General features: G+C 31.1%; 3 protein-coding genes and 1 long non-coding RNA gene across 4 annotated transcripts; 2 read left to right on the forward strand and 2 right to left on the reverse strand.

The window, feature by feature from the left end:
* Window positions 1–3844, forward strand: LOC126662118 (cation/H(+) antiporter 15-like). The gene is made up of 4 exons (XM_050356004.1): window positions 1–788; window positions 1230–1326; window positions 2097–3185; window positions 3812–3844. Exons 1-4 carry the CDS (start codon window positions 1–3, stop codon window positions 3842–3844), a joined length of 2007 nt encoding a protein of 668 aa, XP_050211961.1.
* A 928-nt stretch (window positions 3845–4772) lies between these two features.
* On the reverse strand, window positions 4773–5600 carry LOC126662120 (uncharacterized). The gene has a single exon (XM_050356006.1). It carries the CDS (start codon window positions 5598–5600, stop codon window positions 4773–4775), a length of 828 nt encoding a protein of 275 aa, XP_050211963.1.
* Window positions 5601–7044: 1444 nt separating this feature from the next.
* On the reverse strand, window positions 7045–8158 carry LOC126659500 (uncharacterized). Its single transcript, XR_007634988.2, has 3 exons — window positions 7820–8158; window positions 7664–7716; window positions 7045–7346 (listed from the first exon to the last, which is right to left on the reverse strand). It is a non-coding gene; the product is annotated as an uncharacterized LOC126659500 (long non-coding RNA).
* A 2244-nt stretch (window positions 8159–10402) lies between these two features.
* Window positions 10403–14094, forward strand: LOC126662121 (cation/H(+) antiporter 15-like). The gene is made up of 5 exons (XM_050356007.1): window positions 10403–10453; window positions 10960–11380; window positions 11639–11955; window positions 12032–12148; window positions 12979–14094. Exons 1-5 carry the CDS (start codon window positions 10403–10405, stop codon window positions 14092–14094), a joined length of 2022 nt encoding a protein of 673 aa, XP_050211964.1.
* The last annotated feature ends 7465 nt before the right edge of the window (window positions 14095–21559 follow it).

Below are 21559 nucleotides of genomic sequence, written 5' to 3' on the forward strand. Positions count from 1 at the left end.
ATGCAGGCAGGGATCATCATGGGACCTTCGATTTTAGGTCAGAACACGAAATACATGGATACAATTTTTTCCGACAGAGGGATGTATATGTTAGATACAACCGCAAACTTTGGAGTTGCATGCTATATTTTTATTACAGCAATCAAATTAGATCCAACTATGTTATTAAGAGCTGGAAAAATTTCTTGGATTATAAGTTTATCCAGCTTCTCAATTCCTTTTATTTATTCATTAATTTCCACTTTTATGATTCAAAAAAAAATTCCCGGATTCATTCACAGGGAAGAAAAAGGATTACCTACAATCAGTTGCGCTCTATCCGTCACCTTCTTTGTCTCCGTTGCGGATGCCATGGAAGAACGAAGCTTAAGAACGACGGAATTAGGGCAAATTTCTATGTCTTCTGCTATGATCATGGAAATGTTTGGTTGGGTTCCGTTAATTCTCTCATTTACTTTCTTCGGAAATGTTTATAAAGCGTTTGTATTTTTGTTTTTTCTGTGTGGAATAATACTCGTTGGAGTTTACGTTATCCACCCGGTCGTAAAACATATAATAAAAACAACGCCGGAAGGGGGTTCCACAAGCGAAACATGCGTAGTTGGAATAGTTTTAGTGTCGTTTTTTATGGCATTCGTCACGGAATATCTTCTTGGTAATGTTTTTATAGGGAGTATAATTGTAGGGTTATGTATACCTGAAGAATCATCATTAGGTGGTGCGATTTTAGAGAAAACTGAAGCTATTGTGATGAAGATTTTTCAGCCTACGTTTTTTATGATTATTGGGTATCATACGGATATTAAATTATTATCGAATATTGATGGTTATTTTTTATTATTATTGTTCATATTTGGGTGTCATTTAGCAAAAATGATTGCTACTGTTTTGGCTTCATATTTGGTTGGGGTCAAATTGAGAAATGCTCTTTTGCTTGGCTTCATTACGAATTTCAAGGGTGCAATTGACTTCTCAATTTATCTGAGATGGCTCGGTTCTGAAGTAAGTTCTTCTTCTCTGACACTTCACCATGAAAAAACAATATTTTAGCAATGAATGTTTCCGTCGCTAAAAAGGACAAAATCAATTAAATCAGTTTTCCATCGCTAAAACATTGAAATCTACCGCTAAATCGGAATTTTTTCGTCGGTAATTTGCTGTTTTTTTGGTAGTACTTTTTATAAAACAGTTATTGATATATTATTTGTTCTATTTTATAATAATGGAAGGTTATCGAATCAATTTTGGGCAACCACTGCCTATGTGGCCGCATATTGCCTTAGAGGCGAGGGTGGATATCCCGCAACTCGGCGGTCACATAGACAAGTATTTGCAAGGAACTGATTGGATATTTTTTCATTGTTGGACAAATACACGCTTGTTTATGAAAATATAACGAATAAACGGTTAACGCGGCTTCTGAATTTGTGACATGAGATCATTGAATTCAGTTTTTACTTTTTTAAGAAACTAACCCCTAAATTTCTTCCAATTTAGGTCAGATTGTCCCATATCTTCGATTTTTATTGCAAAAATTAAATTTAGGATAATTGCATCGTAACAATTATGGAGCTCTCTAATCTTTTTCTCGCATCTCTCACCTCCTAACATATATGGTTTATACTACACGCGTTTCAAAAATACATGGAATAATCTGACCTAAAATGAAAGAGTTTAGGAGTTAGTTGCTTAAAAAAAAATAAAGACTGGATTTAGTAATCTTGTTTACCCTTTGTTCAAAATATAACAGATGAAACATAGATAATTGTTTTGTAAAATATATAATTTAATAACTGCAAAAACAGTTCACCCGGTTCCTCTATCTTATTTTTTAATTTCAATTGTATTCATTTTTTCAAATTAAAATTTTTCCACTTGAAAAAAGTTTCAAATTCAGAAAGATATTCTCAATTTTTAGTACTTTTAAAACATTAAAGAATTATTTAAACTATATGTCAAATGTAAATATATTTAAATCTTTTTTAAAGTAAAATAACTACATTTAAGAAAATAATTATTATTGCAACGGAAAATTGATAAATAAGATAATATTTATGATTTTAAAAGAGAGTTAATGGTTTTTATGTTATTTGCAGTTGGTAGACCAAAGAATGTATACTACATTAGTATTATCCAATATTTTTCTTACTTCTGTGCATAGCAATATACTAGACATATTCTACAAACCTCAAACAAGACTTACAGAATCTCCATCTGCTCAAAAACGTTTCAGAAATCTTCAATCCGCCTCCGTTTCTAAACCGTTACGCCTTCTAACCTGCATTCACTCCGAAGATGATGTCCGAGGCATCATTTCCCTACTCGAAGCATCAAATCCGAATGCAATTAGTCCTATTCACGCATATATTGTTCATACCATTGACCTCGCGGGTGGTATGGTTCCGAGATTAACACCTTATAACACTAATTGGAGAAGGTATCGATCTTATGCAAGCTCGAATCATATAATGCAAGCCTTCTCGAATTACTCGAAAAATTCTCGAGGTCCTGTCTCGATTCGACCATTCACATTGGTTGCTCCGTACAGGACAATGCATAACATTCTTTGCAATCTCGCTGAGGATAAAAAATTAAATATAATTATTGTTCCGTTTATGTGTGATGATATCGAAACTAGCAGAATAGTGCCATATAGTCTAGTCTGCGAATTTAATACTCAACTTCAAGTGAATTCCCCTTGTACTGTCGCAATTTTAGTAGATAGAGGATTGAATCATCGACGGATAAATCTTGGAAAATTTTCGTACAATGTACTAGTAATTTTTATCGGGGGCGATGACGATCGTGAAGCGTTACAAGTAGCCACCCGAATGTCGGGAAATCCGGATGTGAGCATTACATTGATGAGAATTTATCTGAAAAATGAGGAAGTTTATGAAATTGAGGATAAATTAGATGAATCATTGATCAAAGAGTTTAAAGAAAAAAATGAGAAAAATAAAAATGTGGTTTTGAGAGAAGCTATAGTAAGTAATAGTACAGATTTGATAAATTTGATTGGATCGCTGGATGGAAATTATGAGATAATTATAGTGGGGAAAAAGCAAATTAAATTAAATTTAATGAAAGAATTGCAAGATTGGATTGATTATCCAGAATTGGGGGTGATTGGTGATATGATTGCTTCTTCAAATTCCCATGATTGTAAAATGTCTGTTTTAGTGGTTCAACATTCTCTCTTTTTTATTTAGGTACTTAATAAGATAGATTGTACCAATTTAGCCAAAAATTCTTGCTCTAGATCGGGTTCACAATGGATCACTTTCAGACGAGTGAACTTAAGATCTCGTTTTGATAAGAATTTTTCAATTTAGTAATGCTTTTCTCCAATTTTTATGACTAGTTACTTTATTTTTAATTAATATTCATTAGATATTTCTTAGTAAGAGTTTTTTTTTTTGCAAGAGTAAGAGTTTGTACATTAGACTTTTGGAATTTTTACTGTAATTAACTCTGTGATGAAGTATTCATAGTAAGATTTATAAGATGATATTTAATTGTATATATAATTTTTTTAAAAAAAAATTAGTGTACGCCTTTTTTTTATTTATTTGTTTAAATGTAATTTTTATTCAATTAAGTATTTGAACTTCAATTTTTAATAGTTTGATGATTGTAACAGATTTTAATGATTAATAAGCTCTTATTTCTAGCACTAAAATAAAGAGCAAATACTCATAGTTTCCTCATATATGCCATAATTTATATTTTCATTTCTCTTATTTGAGAATCAATTGATCTTTCATTTTTAAGATAGCAAATTAATAATTTTGTTAGAATGTGTACACAGATTGTGGATATAGACGAGTATGACAAAGCCTGAGTTAGGTTAAATTTGTGCTCGATGTTATACAAATTACAGTTTGAATAAATTTAGATTTTTAAACTAGAGACCAAACGATTTTCGAACTACCGAGCTCGAGTTCTACTTGAATTCAATAAAAAATAAAAAGAAAAATTGAAAATTGTCACATTTGATTTTTTTCTGAATTATTTTACTATAAAAATATAAAATTTGATAGAATATATGAATTTAGACTTTAGAGATTAAAAGTTAATATAATAATAAAAAAATATTTTATGTGTGTAAGAAGTTCTCACGACTTTATTTAATTAATACTCTAGTCTTGTTCGAGTTATTTTAATTTTTTAATCGATATTAAATAACTTGTGAGTAAATCAACTCGTTTATATAAATAACTAGTTTTAAATTACGTGCTACGCACGTGGCTCGTAATGTAACTCGTCAATGTATATATTAATGAAATTTAGTATAATTTTATCAATATTTTTAATTTATATCAATATTAAAATATTAACTCATTTGAATCTACCGAATCCGAAAATATTATTATGGATTTATAGGCACGATAGCGGTCATATTTTTATTTATTTTCATTGAACAAATAGTATTATGAGATGTAATTATATAAATTGCAAATCATTTAATTACTAATAAAGTCCTAATTCAACTACATATCTATAACTATCACAATACTTGATCAAATCTGAAAATCATCAGCACCAATAAAAATAAGAGAAATTGTTTTTTCGTTCTGGACTCTAATAGTTAAAGTCCTGTTTATTTCTCTTGTGATATGCTTAGTTAATATATAGTGTTTTATAAATAGTCAGCTAAATATTGAAATGATTTTCATTTGTTTTATTCAAGTCAAAACACTTTTTTTTAGGAAGTCAAAACACTTTCTTATGCTTTCCTTTTTTTTTTTTGAGAATCAATATTGCATTAATCAAAGAATCAAATCAGTTACAAGTTCATTGACCGGAAAAGGAACATTTCCGTCAAAAATGCAATCTCTACCAAAAAAAATACCCCATTTCGCTAAAGCATGAGCGACTTGGTTACAGATGCGATTTGCATAAATAAAGCTCACATCCCTACCTTCACACTCCAATAAACAATCATCCACCACCAGTTGCAAGTAGTCAGAGGCCATGCAAATATTACACAACCTATTTGCTACGTTAATAGCGTCCATCTCACAAATTATTCTTGTGTAATTCAAGTCCCGTGCAAGAGAGAGACCAAAACTCACAGCCTTTGCCTCGGCTATTTCAGCCACTGTGCATCCATGCAGAAATGACACACCACTTCTTATCACCTTCCCCGACGAGTCTCTGCACACCGCGCTTAGCACCGATAATCCTTTCTCAGTCGAGACAGCCACATCTGAGTTGATCTTTAAACACATTTCAGGCGGCGGAGACCATCTTCTATTTGCAGCGTCACTGACGACATCCCTTTCTTCGCTGAAACCACCACTCGTATCCAACATCGAAGGAATGCAGCTGAATAACACCGACGACGGCATACGCTTATTGTTAAACACAATATTATTCCGATCATTCCAAATCACCCACATCGTCATAACGAAAGTCTTGACCTCCTCACACTTCATCATGCCAAACATAAGAGTAAGCCAATCCTGCACAGAACTGTTTGGAAATTTGTCCACTCTCAAATTCAGCGGTGACATTAACCATAAACCCCGGACCTCCTCGCAGTTTTTCAGACAATGAATGGATGTTTCCTCCACGGTTTGACAGCGAGGGCACATAATAGAAACCGGAATTTTCCTCTTCGCAATATTTACATTGCAAGCAAGGGTGTTATGCTTTCCTTATTGCATCAGAATTCTATAAAATTTATAATTGCTTACACTTTCAGAAAAAAATCGAACATCTTAAATTCCTTATTAATAGTAAGTTTAATGCTTTCCTTATTGCAATAGAATTCTATACAAATCAAATAATTATTTTAATTTTATATTTAACTATATATAATTAGTAAATTACTATAAAACCTTTGCTTATATAATTAATTAGTAAGGGCTTTTTAGTAAAAGTGCATGTCCCCCCCTATAATTAATTAGTAAGGGCTTTTTAGTAAAAGTGTCTGTCCCCCCCTATAATTAATTAGTAAGGGCTTTTTAGTAAAAGTGTCTGTCCCCCCCCCATCCGTGCTTTTATATATAGTACTAGTTTTTCGCCACGTGCTACGCACGTGAGCGATATTTATATGACCCGTTATATAGTTCAATAATAAGAAAAATATTAGATAATATATTTATTGTTAATAAATTATTATTATTCAATAATTGTTTAATAGTGTAAATATATATTAGCATTTTAACAGTAATTACGTATATCCAAAATATGCTATATATTGTTGCTTGTATATTTATATCAAGTAGTATATTTTTGAATTTAAAAAAATTGATTGACTATCAATTTTTATACAGTAGAATCTGCCTTTTATTTTTTTTATAGTGCAAGCATTGAGCAAAGAACATTATTTTCTTTTTGTTTTTCTTGTTCCATTTAATACATTTTTATTGGCACTCTAACAAATTCATCATTTTGTCAAGTGCAACAACAAATTTCACACCTCTGAATCAATTTTTTCGGTATGTTTTCAGAGTATTTGATTTGGAGTACACTACAATCATATTTAATAGTATTATCGTAATTATTTTTGTATTATATTATTTAAACTCCTATTTGATTTAGAGTACACTACATACTCTTATATAATATTATCATAGTCATCTTTATATTATATGACCCGTTATTTAAACTAATGATGTATTAAAATGGTAAATACACAATTTATTTCAAATAAATCATTATAATCTATATTCATTAAAGTTATGTAAACACAATTTTTAGTATAATAATTTTTTTATCTAAGATGAAATAATAGCATTAGCTAATAGCTTTAATAAATATTAGCTAAAATTATAAAATTATACTTATATGACCTGTTTTTTAATTATTAAATATAATATATAAAGTTATTAATAGATTGCTATAAAATATTATTTTTTATGTTAAAATTGTAGCACGGGATTGATATCATCAACTTTGAGTGATAATTATATTAGCTAAAATTATAAAATTATAATTATATGATCCGCTTTTTAATTATTAAATATAATGTTCGAAGCTATAAATAGTTTATTATAAATATTTTTTATTTAAATTAAAATTATAGCACTGGATTTCAACAACTTTACAACTTGCATTGGACATTATCATTCATATTTTCAAGTTAAGCTACACAATTTATCATTCATAATGCAAATTACACACGTTCCTTCTAATATTCTCTAAAAACAAAATAAAATAACTCAAAAATATCAATTAATTACCATACAACCACCAATTAACATCTACAGTTCATCTCAACACCCTATAGCCTATGATCTTAGTCTGATCTGTAATTTTTTTGTGAATTCCTTACTGTCATCAGGAGAAAAAGGTGAAGAAGCTTTATCTTGCTCTTGCTGCATCTCCTGTACCAACTGAAATAATTACACATTACATGCGTCCTATTAATATTGCTCCAAGGCTTGTTTCAGAAGGTAGTATAATTAAAATTGATTACTCTAATACAAAAAAATTATAAATTAAATTCGCACCTCATTGGCCTGTAGCACCACTACGGCCCTTATTAGCTTTGCATGTATTGCCATTACCAGTTTTTATTAAATTATTGTGCTCATATGCAAGAGTATTTTTTGGAAGATTGTGCTCATAAGCAAGTCTATGTACATGCTTTGCATAAAGCCGATAAGACAACAGCCAAAAAACATGAAGAGATGTTATGAGAAAGCTTAACCATCCACAAGATTTCCTCCTAATGCCAACAAAATACATGGAATCATGGCCTCCCTACAATTACAAACAATGAAAATAAAGATTACAATTAAAAAATTGACGAAGCCAAATTAATTAAGCATATATTTCGTAATCTGTAAAAGTATAATAAACATACCCAAGGATGTTGCAGCTATCAGTAAAAAAAGTAAAGTGGAGCGTCAGTTGTAAATATCAATTGCTTAAAAAATAGTGTTGCACCAAAGAACATGGCTAGCATCTGCAATCAAAAATAATATGTGATAAATGCATTGACCTTGTCAATAAAATATCCAGACCGTATCTAATATAACCCCTGCATAAAACTGTTGATATGCTAGATCACATATTAAGAATTCATAGAAACACTTGAATGATCAACAAACAGAGTATAAAATCAGGAGTATAGTTTTCTGCTCATTAAATCACAGGCAACACCTTTGCAGAATCAGAAACTTACAGATGCAACGTTAAACAATAATCAATAATGTATCACTTTGTCTAATTTATATATTTTAATTAGTTTGTATCCTTATTGAAATTAAACTCTTGAATTAGAGTCCTACTCAAGTTTGCATTTTCTTAACTAAAGCTAACGATTAAATCCTTGAATTACAATCTTATTTAACTTCACATCTTAATTTTATATATATCTAATCTTTTTATTATTAGAATTAGAGTTGTACTTAATTTCGTAAATATTTTAATTATTAAAGACTAATATCGTAATTTTGCCTGTCCCCCCCCCCCTTCACACTTATAGAATAGTTATAGATAGATAGATAGATATAGATTAGAAAAGAGTTAAAATCTAAATTAAAACTAAACTCGTCAATATATAAACAATTTTTTTATTACTTTTTCTTCAAGAGTGTCCATACGAGGCCTTTATGCTATACATATGGATAGAGAAATTATTATTTTCTGTTTCCATCAGGAGCTTACAAAAAAGAAATCCGTTTGAGAATATCTAACTGATTCAATTTTTTCAAGGACATATAACTGATTCAATTTTTTTAAGGACATGTAACTAATTTAATTTTTTAAGGACATATAACTGATTCAATTTTTTAAGGATATTTAACTGATTCAATTTTTTTAAGGATATTTAACTGATTTATAACAATTACTAATTTTAATAAATTTAGGATTTTCGATAGTAAAAATGAGTTGAGCAAAATTAATGCAACACAATGAATGATGATACCAAAGTCAAAAAACGAATATAAAACCTTTTTGAAGTTATTATTTAGTTATCCTGCTTTTTGGGTAATAGACAAAGCAATAACAATTAAAATAAAAAGGTTAATTACAAAATAAAGCATAAATTCTAGTATAATTATAATTTTAAAGTAAAGTATTATATGTATCCATTGACCAACATGATTTTTATATTTTTAAAAATATTGTGACAATCTGATCGTTAATTTTATAAATTATAAAAAAAATTAATTTATTTAAATTTATTTTTTTATAATTTGATCTATCGAGAAGTTTTGATAAAAATAAAACTATTGATATGTATTATACTAGAATACATACTGTTCCGGCCAGTGGCGGATCCATAATATTTTTCAGCCCGAGCTTTACTTCTAGTTCATCTCTAATTTTGCGGCAATCCAGACTTGACTTCCCTCTAGTTCATAACTCACTACACACTTATCTCTATTTTTGACTTCTATTTAAAAAAAAAAACAATCTTAACTGAGGTTGGAGCCTAACCTAGTCTAAAAGTTGTTTCCCGTGTAGCTCTTTCATACATATCAACCTTTTAAAAAAAAATTGATGTTTCGAATTGTAAAAAAAATTAATTACTTGTTTTTGACATTAATTGCTAAGATTTAAAAATCCGTATTATAATAGTAAAATACACTAAAATTATGTCTTTAATCCTTAATAAAACAAAACAAATCAACTAAAAGAACTGAGTCAACTGTAATTAACTCAATTTTGTTAAAGTGAGTTTGTTCTTCTAATTAACAAATTCTTTACTCCTAACACCTCAATCCAGTTCACTTTCTAAGCAACCGCAAAACCACTTAATTAAATTAACTTATACTTCTTCTTCTTCTCTTATTTCTCTAACTTTTTACTTCTAATTTTTTTCAATTAATTCTGTAAAAATTTACTTATATTTTTTATTTATTGATAAATTTTACATCAATGAATAGCAAAATGATGCATCATAATTTGAGTTGCGAAGTAAATATACAAAATTTATATAGTTCTGGGGTATTTTACACTGGAAAAAGTTACCCTTTTGATTACATATATCCAACTTTTTTGGCTCAAATCTCATTGGCATTGGTTATGTGCATTACTATTTGTTTTGCTCTTAGGCCTTTAATACGATCAAATTTTGCCTGCCATGTCTTGGTATGTTTAATTTCTTATCCTTAATTACTTCCTATATTGCACTAACTTATCGTGTATTACTTTTCGGCATTTCGTTTCTGAAAAAAATTTTAGGCAAAATAAATTTATTTATCCACAACTTTGTGTTTTTATCAAATATACTACTATCTTTAAATTTTACCAGTTCGATCCATCATCTTTTAGATCTTTGTCAATATATCTACGACTCATTTTGAGCTGATATGGCACAATGTTGTTGTCTTCATATAAAAAAGTTATCATATGTGACGTACACAATCTTACCCCATGCCAATTCTAAATGAGTCGTGAGTATATTTAACAAAAGTTTAAAAGACGATAGATCAAAATGGCAAGAATTAAAGATCGTGATATATTTGACAAAAAGTTCAGAATTGTAGTTAGTTAAGTTCATTTTGCCAAGTTTTGAATAATGTGAATCTTTATATTTATAAACATATTCTTTTGAATAAATTATAAATATGATTTCGCCTCACGGATTTTCTTTTCGTTTCCTTGTAATGCAGTTTAATTAACTTTTGAGCATTTAGGGGATACTAAAATTTTAGAATCACTAAACTTTTTTGTTATTTTATTTTGATATTGAAATTTTAATTTATTTCAATATACTAAAATTAAAATTGGCAAATCTAAAAAGTTCTTCTTGCTTATAATTTAGAAGTTCAGTGTCTAAATAAATGAATTAAAGTTCACTGTTCTGAAAACTACGAAATCTTACATTTATAACATATTCTTATAAATAAATGTCATTTCGCCATTCTATTTTACCGTTTTTTTATTGTAGTTTTTTCGTGTCCGTGCAGCATAGATTACTTTTAATGCTTAACTAATTACTAACGAGTTATAATTTAAATAGTATAAGCTTACTAATTTGATTACATGCAGGCAGGGATCATACTAGGACCTTCGATTCTAGGTCAGAACACGAAGTACATGGAAACATTTTTTCCCGACTGGGGGATGGGTTTGTTAGATACAACTGCAAACTTTGGAGCTGCATGCTATATTTTTATTACAGCAATCAAATTAGATCCAACTATGTTACTAAGAGCTGGAAAAATCTCTTGGATTATAAGTTTACCAAGCTTCACAATTCCCTTTCTTTACTCATTAATTTCCGATTTTTTGATTCAAAAAAAAATCCCTGGATTCATTTACAGAGAAGAAAAAGGATTACTTAGAATCAGTTACGGTCTATCCATCACCTTCTTCATCTCCATCGCGGATGCCATGGAAGAACGGAGCCTAAGAACTACAGAATTAGGGCAAATTTCTATGTCTTCTGCTATGATTATGGAAATGTCCAGTTGGATTCCGTTACTTCTCTCAATTATTTTCTTCAAAAATGTTTATTCTATGTTTTTATATTTGTTTTGTCTTTGCGGAATAATACTCGTGGGAGTTTACATTATCTGGCCGACTGTAAAACATATAATAAAAACAACGCCGGAAGGGGGTTGCGCGAGTGAAACATGCATAGTTGGAATAGTTTTAGCGGCGCTTTGTATGGCATTCGTCACAGAATGTCTTCTTGGTAATGTGTTTATGGGGAGTATAATTGTAGGATTATGTATACCTGAAGAATCATCATTAGGTGGTGCAATTATAGAGAAAACTGAAGCTATTGTGATGAATATTTTCCAGCCTTTGTTCTTTGTGCTTATTGGGTATCATACGGATATCAAATTATTATCTAATATTGATGGTTATGGTTTATTAATATTGTTCATATTTGGGTGTCATTTAGCAAAAATGATTGCTACTGTTTCGGCTTCATATTTGGTTGGGGTCAAATTGAGAAATGCTCTTTTGCTTGGTTTCATTATGAATTTCAAGGGTGTAATTGACTTCTCATTTTATTCGAGATGGCTTGCTTCTGGAGTAAGTTCTTTTTTTCTGATACTTTTTATAAAACAGTTATCGATGTTTTATTTTTCCTATATTACAACAGTGAAAGATTATCGGATTAATTCGAGCAACCACTGCTTATGTGGCCGCATATTGCCCAATGGGCAAAGGTGGATATCCCGCAACTCGGCGGCCACATAGACAATTATTTGCGGGAACTGATTGGGTAATTTTGTATTGTTAGGAAAATAATTCGGTCATGAAAATATAACAAATAAAACGTCGATTATTGTTTTGTAAGAAATGTATAGCTTAATGACGGAAAAAATAATTCACCTGCTTGCTCTACCTCGACTTTCGGTTCCTATTGTACTCTTGGAAAAAGGTCCAAATGTGCTTGATATTTGAAACATACTCTTAACTTTCAGTATTTTTAAAAACATTGAAAACTTATTTAGACTATACGTCAAATATATTTTAAAAAATTCAAATTAAAATAATTACACTTTGAAAAAATAAGAGCGAATTATATTGAGATTCCTAAGTTATAACATAATTAATAGTCGGTACTTATTGTTTCAAAAGTCTATTTAATGGTCTCTCAGTTTTAATTCCGTTAACTTATAGGCCCTTCCGTTAATTTGAGGGACTAAATCGTTTAACAGAATTAAAACTGAAGGACCAAATCGTTTAAAAGTGAGATATCAAATCGTTTAATAAAATTAAAAGTGAGGGACCAAACTGTTCATAAAATTAAAGTTGGGGTACCAAATTGTTTGAAAGTAAATGTCAAAATTAACGGAGGGGTCTAGTAGTTAACGGAATTGAAACTAAGGGACCATTAAATAGACTTTTCAAACAAGAGATATCAAACTGTTAATTATATTATACCTCAAAGACCTTCAATTAATTTACTCCAAAAATAATTACAACTGCAACCAAAAATTGATAAATAAGATAATATTTATGATTTTAAAAGTCTGAAATACAAAAAAAAGATAGAAAAGGTGATGTATTTTTGTGTAAGAGAACTAATGATTTTTATGTTGTTTGCAGTTGGTAGACCAGAGAATGTACACTATATTAGTGTTATCCAATTTTATTCTTACTTCTGTGCATAGCAATATACTAGACATATTCTACAATCCTCAAACAAGACTTACAGAATCTCCATCTTCTCAAAAACGTTTCAGAAATCTTCAATCCGCCTCCGTTTCTAGACCGTTACGCCTTCTAACCTGCATTCACTCCGAAGACAATGTCCGATGCATCATTTCCCTACTTGAAGCATCGAATCCGAATGCAATTAGTCCTATTCACGCATATATTGTTCATACCATTGAACTCGTGGGTGGTATGGTTCCGAGATTAACACCTTATAACACTAATTGGAGAAGATATCGATCTTACACAAGCTCGAATCATATAATGCAAGCCTTCTCGAATTACTCAAAAAATTCTCGAGGTCCAGTCTCGATTCGACCATTCACATTGGTTGCTCCGTACAAGACAATGCATAACATTCTTTGCAATCTTGGTGAGGATAAAAAACTAAATATAATTATCGTTCCGTTTATGTGCGATGATATCGAAGCTAACATAATAGTGCCATATAGTCTAGTCCGCGAATTTAATACTCAACTTCAAGTGAATTCTCCTTGTACCGTCGCGATTTTAGTAGATAGAGGATTGAATCGTCGACGGATAAATCTCGGAAAATTTTCGTATAATGTACTCGTAATTTTTATCGGGGGTGATGATGATCGTGAAGCGTTACAAGTAGCAACGCGAATGTCGGGAAATCCGGATGTGAGCATAACATTGATGAGAATTTATCTGAAAAATGAGGAAATTTATGAAATTGAGGATAAATTAGATGAATCATTGATCAAAGAGTTCAAAGAAAAAAATGAGAAAAATAAAAATGTGGTCTTGAGAGAAGCTATAGTAAGTAATAGTACAGATTTGATAAATTTGATTGGATCGTTGGATGGAAATTATGAGATAATTATAGTGGGGAAAAAGCAGATTAAATTAAATTTAATGAAAGAAATGCAAGATTGGATTGATTATCCAGAATTGGGGGTGATTGGTGATATGATTGCTTCTTCAAATTCCCATGATTGTAAAATGTCTGTTCTAGTGGTTCAACATTCTCTCTTTTTTATTTAGGTGCTTAATATGATAGATTTGTATCAATTTAGCCAAAAATTCTTGCTCTAGATCGGATTCACGGCATATCAATTTCAAATGAGTGAACTTAAGATCTCGTTTCGATAAGAATTTTTCAATTTAGTTTGCTTTTCTCCAATTTTTATGACTAGCTACTTCATTTTTTAAGGATATTCATTAGTTATTTCTCAGTAAAAGTTTTTTTTTTTGGTTCAAGAGTAAGAGATACCATAGTCTTTTGAAATTTTTAGTGTAATTAACTTTCTGATGATGTATCATATATGATTTATAAGACGATATTTAATTGTATATATATTATTTTAAAAATTTAGTGTATGCTTTTTTTATTTTTGTGTTTAAATGTAATTGTTATTCAATTAAGAGTCTAAATTTCAAATTTTAATAGTTTTGATGTTTATAACAGATTTTAATGATTAATAAGCTCTTATTTGTATCACTAAAATAAAGAGCAAATTACTCTCGGATTCTTCACATATGTAATAATTTATATTCGCATCTCTCTTGTTTGAAAATTAAAAGATATGATCCTCCGTCTTTATTTTTGTTACCGTTTTAGTTCTTCGGTTTAGTTTTGGTGTTACTAAGTCAAGCGGTTTAATTGAAAAAAAAAATAAAGCATAATTTAATTCTTAAATTTAAATTTTAATATGTATAAATAAAGTTATGTATTATGAAATTTAATAACTTAATGGCTTTGATTTAATTTTTTAATATTTGTTAATATTTTAAACCGTAAATGAAGTAAGAAAATTAAAAATAAAACAAATTAAATTTCATTTATTAAGTCATTAAATTTTATAAAGAAAATTATAATTTTTATTTATGCTTGTGTAAAATAAATTTAAGGATTAAATTGAAATTTAATTTCTTTTAGTTAAGTCTTTTGACTTAAAAGAAAAAAACAACAACAACAATAAATGGAGTAACTAAAATGTTAACAAAAATAAAACTGAATAACCATATTGTTTAATTTTCAATAAGAGAGATAGAAGTGTGAATTATGGCATACGTGGAGAATCTAAGGATAATTTGCTCTTTTTCAAAACTAATAGAATTGGAGAGCTTTTATTAATTGAAAAGTAGAATTCTCAATTACAGAACTAAGAAGCTGAGCTAAGACTATTTATAGCTAAAACAAGAAATAACTGCTATTAACAGAAAACACAGAAAGCATGACTTGTGATCTGCTGAGCTGGCTTCTTATCCTCTGAGGTGTGAGCTGTCAAATACACACGAGTTGCTTGTGGTATCTGCTTAGCTGGATATGAGCTGGATGTATCTTCATCTGTAAGCAAGCTCTTGTTATGGAGTAATCTTCTGGTACAAGCAAGACCATGATGAGCAGACTGAGTTCCAGAAGAAGTATGGCAATCTGAATCTGATGAAGCTGAGTAAGATACATTGTTTAATACCCCCCCCCCCCCCCCCCCCAAGCTGGAGCATGCAGATCATGAAGGCCCAGCTTGGAAATTGCTACTGAAAACAGTGATGGAGGTAGAGCCTTGGTAAAGCAATCTGCTAGCTGATTTGCAGATGAAACTGGTAGCAAATGGATTACCTTTTGCATTAACTTCTCACGAATGACATGACAATCAATGTCTATATGCTTTGTTCTCTCATGGAAAACAGGGTTGTGAGCCAAAGAAATGGCAGATTGATTGTCACAATAGACAATAGCAGCTTTAGAATGAATCTTCTGTAGATCTATAAGAAGATACAATAACCACTGTAATTCACATGTGAGACTAGCCAGTGCTCTATATTCTGCTTCTGAGGATGATCTAGAAACAGTAGTATGTTCCTTGGATTTCCAGGATATTAGAGAATCACCAAGAAATACACAGAAACCAGACACATATTTTCTAGTATCTATGCAGGAAGCCCAGTCAGAGTCAGCAAAGCTGTTCAAGTCAAGAGAGGAGCTGGAAGGAAAGAATAAACCTTTTCCTGGTGAAGCTTTGATGTACCTGAGGACTCTATGAGCAGACTTGAGATGTGTGTCAGTAGGAGAAGCCATAAACTGTGAAAGCTGTTGAACAACAAAGCTTATGTCTGGTCTGGTGGTACATAAGTACAGGAGTTTACCCATAAGTTGTCTATATGGTAAAGCATCAGGAAGAGGAGTACCCATCAGTAGAAGAAAGTTTATGAGAATTCACCATTGGTGTGGAAACTGGTTTGGACAATATGAATCCAGAATCAGTTAAAAGATCCAATGTGTACTTTCTTTGGCACAAATTGATGCCAGATTTACTTCTTGCTACTTCAAGACCAAGGAAGAATTTAAGACTGCCAAGGTCTTTTATTTTGAACAAACTATGTAAATGTTGTTTGACAGATGATATTTCAGAAATAGAATCACTTGCCAAGATGATATCATCCACATAAACCAAAAGGGCAATGAAGGATTCTGCAGAACTCTTTATGAATAGAGAAGGATCAGATGCAGCAGAAGGGAATCCTTGAGCAAGAAGAGCTTGAGTGAGTTTGGTATGCCATTGTCTGCTGGCTTGCTTCAGGCCATACAAAGACTTGAGCAATCTGCAAACTTTACCAGAACCTGTTTGAAAACCTGGAGGAACAGTCATATACACCTCTTCTGATAAGTCTCCATGAAGAAAGGCATTGTTCATATCAAGTTGATGTAAATGCCATTTCTTTACTGATGCTACAGCCAATAGAGTTCTTATAGTGCTCATCTTAGCAACAGGGGAAAAGGTATCCAGGTAATCAAGTCCTGGTTGCTGAGTGAATCCCTTAGCTACCAATCAGGCTTTAAAACGTTCTACTTCCCCATCTGCTTTGTACTTTATCTTGTATATCCATTTGCAACCTATTGGATTTTTGCCTTTAGGAAGATCAGACAATTCCCATGTGCCATTGTCATTAAGAGCCTTAAGTTCTGCATCCATGGCTTCTTGCCATTCTGTGTGTTTAACTGCTTCATTGTAAGAAGTTGGTTCTTTTAAGAGGTTTATTTTAGAACAGAAGGATTTATGATGAGAGGAAAGGTTATCATAGGTATGAAATGCAGAAAGACAGTGAGGAATGGTGATATTTGGTGTGGTAAGATTATGTGTGAGGGATGCAGGTAATGAACACTGATAGTCTTTGAGATTAGATGGAAGGTTTATGGTTCTGGAACTTCTCCTTAAAGGAGGAAAGTCAGTTTGTGTAAAGATGGGGTTTGATGATGAAGGAGATTGTATGTTTCTCCTGGGATTAAGAGGGATGTTTGGTGGTTTCTGTGAAGGTAAGTCTGCTAAAGGATTAATGGAATCTGAAAAAGAAGGCTAGATGCAACTATTTGGCTTTTCAGTAGTGACAGTAACTGGTTTCAACAAAGGAAATTATGTCTCATAGAAAACAACATTTCTAGAAACAAAAACTTTCTTAGAATTCATATCAAAAAGTTTATATCCTTTTGCATGAGCTGGAAAGCCAAATAAAAGCACATTTGACTGCTCTCTGATCAAATTTACCTCTCAACTGAGGTATTGTTCCAGCAAAAGCCAAACAATCAAACACTTTTAAATTCTGATATGAAGCATGAGACTTAAACAGCATGTTATATGGTGTATTATCATCAATGACAGGAGATGTTAACCTGTTAATGATGTAAACATCATGTTCAATGCAGTGATTCCAGAGTGTGATAGGAAAACCTGATTGAAACTTCAAAGATCTGGCAATGTTTAGGATATGTTGTTGCTTCCTTTCCACCAGACTGTTTTGTTATGGAGTGTAGATGCAGGATTTCTGATGGATTGTGCCTTTAGAATTGAAAAAATCCTTCATGCCAAACTCTAGGCCATTATCACTTCTAACAATTTTTATTTTGCAGGAAAACTGAGTATCAACATAAGAAAAGAAGTTTTGAATATAACTTCTTGTCTCAGATTTATTGTGCATCAAAAATGTCCATGAATATCTGCTGTAGTCATCAACAATTGTGAGAAAGTATCTGTGTCCATTAATGGAAGGTTTAGGTACAGGACCCCATATATCCATGTGCACTAAATCAAAAATTCTAGATGTTTTTGACTCACTAACATGAAATGGAAGCTTCTTTTGCTTGCCTAAATGACATATTTCACAAGCAAACTTATTTGAACAAGTAATACTAGAATCAATGGACTGTAACTTCTTTATTTTCTGCTCAGATGGATGTCCCAATCTGAAATGCCAGAGGTTTGCAGTAGACACAGTTTTAGCAGAATTGCAGTGTGTAGCAGACTCATGCAGTTGCAATTCATAAAGACCCCCTTTCTTTTTAGTTGATCCAATCATCTTGGAATGTGTCAGATCCTGAAGTAGGCACATGTTTTGATAGAAAATTAAGCACATGTGAGGATCATTAGTCAACTTACTTGCTGAAATAAGGTTGAAGTTAAAATGTGGCACATATAGAACATTAACTATCAACAAACTAGAAGTAAGTTGAATATCACCAACTCTCTCAACAGGTACTTGATCCCCATTAGGTAATTTTACTACCATAGTAGTCACAGGTTTAGAATTTCTGAACAGTTTAGGATTGCAAGTTATGTGATCAGTAGCCCCAGTATCTATGATCCAGTCACTTGATTCAAAACCTTTTGACATTAGGCAGAAAGTAGTGTTAGTACCTGATTTGTCTTCTTGTTTAAAATGAGAAGAAATGTGATTCACATGAGCTGTGTTCCCACTTTGCTGAATCAGAGAGAGTATCTTTGTATATTGATCCTTTGTGAACAAAAAATTACCACTGCTATTTGCATCTGCAGTTTCATTCCTCTTATAATTTTCCTTTCTGTTGTTACTTTCATATGCAGATTCATCTGCATCAGAACCTTCATGAAGTTCAACCTGATTAGCATTGCTTTGAATTGGTCTTTTAAACTTTGACTGAAAATTGGGAGGAAAACCATATTTCCTGTAGCAGATTTCAACTGTATGCCCCTCCATTCCACAGTAAGAACAGATAGGTTTCTTATTCTGAGAATAGTTGAACTTCTTTGGCTTGTATACACTGCTATTGCCTCCTGAGTAGCTTGTATAACCATTGTTCTGATTGCCTTTGCTATAACAAGTAGTGTGTTCATCCTGAGATGAAGTTTCATAGTTCTGATTGTTTCCTTTTGCATAGAAAATCTGTGAATCTGCATTGGTACTGCTTAAACCAAGTTGCCTCTCATGTTGCACTACCATGGAGAAAACTTTGTTGATTGCAGGTAATGGCTCCATCATCATAATCTGAACTTTGATAACTCCAAAAGAGTCATTTAGACCTTTAACAAATCTAATCACCTCATCACTTGAAAAATACTCTTTAATAGTTCTCATTAAAGCACAAGAACAAACTGGATTACAAGTACATCCAGGAATGGGACGAAGACTGGACAGTTCATCCCACAACATCTTAAGATGTGTATAATAGTCTGTAACATTGTATTATTCTGCTTAAAAGAATAAATCTCTTCCTGTAACTCAGATATTCTCACAGAATCAATCTGAGAAAACCGTTCTTTAAGATCTTCCCAAATGTCTATAGCATTATCAATGCAAGATACACTATCAGCAATAGAATTACTTACAGCTCTTGTAATCCATGAACTCACCATTGTATTACATCTCTCCTAAGCTGAGAAAGAATGATCATGCCTGTGTGGAACAGGGAAGCTTCCATCAATGAATTTCAACTTATTCTTTGAAATTAGAGCTTTCTTCATAGCTCGACACCAAGAATGGTAATTAGGTCCTGTAAGAACATTTGTAACTAGGAGAAGAGATAGATTCTCACTAGGGTGAACATAATAGGGGTTAGAAGGCAAATCCTCTGGTCTTGTTTGATTATCCGTCATTGTTGATCAAGAAAAATAACTGTTTTCTCAAGCTTTAAGAAGAAAAAGAAAGTGTTTGGTTGCTAAGAAAATTGAGAGCAAATTGCTTTGATACCATAATAGAATTGGAGAGCTTTTATTAAATGAAAAGTAGAATTCTCAATTACATAACTAAGAAGCCGAGCTAAGACTATTTATAGCTACAACAAGAAATAACTGCTATTAACAGAAAACACAGAAAGCATGACTTGTGATCTGCTGAGCTGGCTTCTTATCCTCTGAGGTGTGAGCTGTCAAATACACACGAGTTGCTTGTGGTATCTTCTTAGCTGGATATGAGCTGGATGTATCTTCATCTGTAAGCAAGCTCTTGTTATGGAGTAATCTTCTGGTACAAGCAAGACCATGATGAGCAGACTGAGTTCCATAAGAAGTATGGCAATCTGAATCTGATGAAGCTGAGTAAGATACATTGTTTAATAAAAACATCTAACTTTTTATATAGTTGATTAGTATAAAAAAAGTAGTAAACTTTTAAAAAGAAAACTACATGTTTTGAATGAGAGAAAAACACAAAATTTACTTTTTTGATTTCTTTAAAAAAAATCAGAACATAATTTTATAGAAAAGAGTAAAGACTGTAGTTTTTTTAAAAGATGACTTACGCCTCAGCAAATTGCGCAAATGAATGAGTGTCATGTCAGCACCGTATATGAATTTGAGAAAATAAAATAAAAATTTGTGTATTTTTATGAGAAGTTTTAAAAAAACATGATTAAATTAAGAAAACGTACCAATGAGTTGTAGCTCAAATGGTATAAGCGCTGGGCAGCAAATGTCAAGGTCGTGGGTTCAAATCCTCCCACAAGCGCTCCCCCTTCCCCAATTATCAAAAAAAAAAAAATAAGAAAACGTTCAAAGTTGGTTTTTTATGACATTACCCCTTGAAAGTGAAACTAAGGGAATATATAGTTTGATCCTAAAGCAATAGGGATGCGAACGTGAATATAACAAATATTGGAAGTGTTAAGAGTAATTTGCTAAAAACAATTAGCACTTAAACAAGTTATTAGTAGCTTTAACCTGCACAAAACCTGCCAAAGATACACTTTTGCTCAAAAATTTGTTCGTTTAAACAACTAAGTGAACAAAACTCAAGTTTAAATATTAAAATAGCAAAAATTGAAGAGTTCAACAAATCATTTGTACAATTTCACCAATTAAGAAATTAGTTCATATTTTAAATAAATATAACTAATTGTGCTACCAGCACAAGTGATCGAAGGCAAATGTCAAATTAACTTTATAATTATAAAATATTTGAACTGTATTTATCTATTTAGATAAAAAAAATCTATTTTATTTATTTATTAGAGAATCTCATAGAAAGATTGAATTATATTACTAATTGTATTTAATTCCTAAAAATGTCCTAAATGCAAGTGCATGTAATCTAATTCTAAAACTCTTAAAATATTTTATTTATTTATTTATTACTACTAATTTTCGTTAAGTCATACGAATTAGTGTAGTAAACAATTAAAAAAATAATAATTTGTATTTATTGATTTACCTAACAAAAGAGAGAAAATAAAATAGTTTCCATTATATATTATTTGTTT

This window comes from Mercurialis annua, linkage group LG8 (genome assembly GCF_937616625.2).
Source record: "Mercurialis annua linkage group LG8, ddMerAnnu1.2, whole genome shotgun sequence".
Lineage (NCBI taxonomy): Eukaryota > Viridiplantae > Streptophyta > Magnoliopsida > Malpighiales > Euphorbiaceae > Mercurialis > Mercurialis annua.

Bases quoted from the DNA above. Each gene is read 5' to 3' on its own strand.
- LOC126662118 (XM_050356004.1), top strand. From the start codon at position 1: ATGCAGGCAGGGATCATCATGGGACCTTCGATTTTAGGTCAGAACACG. The intron at 789-1,229 runs GTATCATACGGA...TAATAATGGAAG, and splicing joins ACGTTTTTTATGATTATTGG to GTTATCGAATCAATTTTGGG. The intron at 3,186-3,811 runs GTTCAACATTCT...ATGTGTACACAG, and splicing joins GTAAAATGTCTGTTTTAGTG to ATTGTGGATATAGACGAGTA.
- LOC126662120 (XM_050356006.1), bottom strand. From the start codon at position 5,600: ATGTGCCCTCGCTGTCAAACCGTGGAGGAAACATCCATTCATTGTCTG.
- LOC126662121 (XM_050356007.1), top strand. From the start codon at position 10,403: ATGGCAAGAATTAAAGATCGTGATATATTTGACAAAAAGTTCAGAATT. The intron at 10,454-10,959 runs GTTAGTTAAGTT...GATTACATGCAG, and splicing joins ACAAAAAGTTCAGAATTGTA to GCAGGGATCATACTAGGACC. The intron at 12,149-12,978 runs GTAATTTTGTAT...TGTTGTTTGCAG, and splicing joins TATTTGCGGGAACTGATTGG to TTGGTAGACCAGAGAATGTA.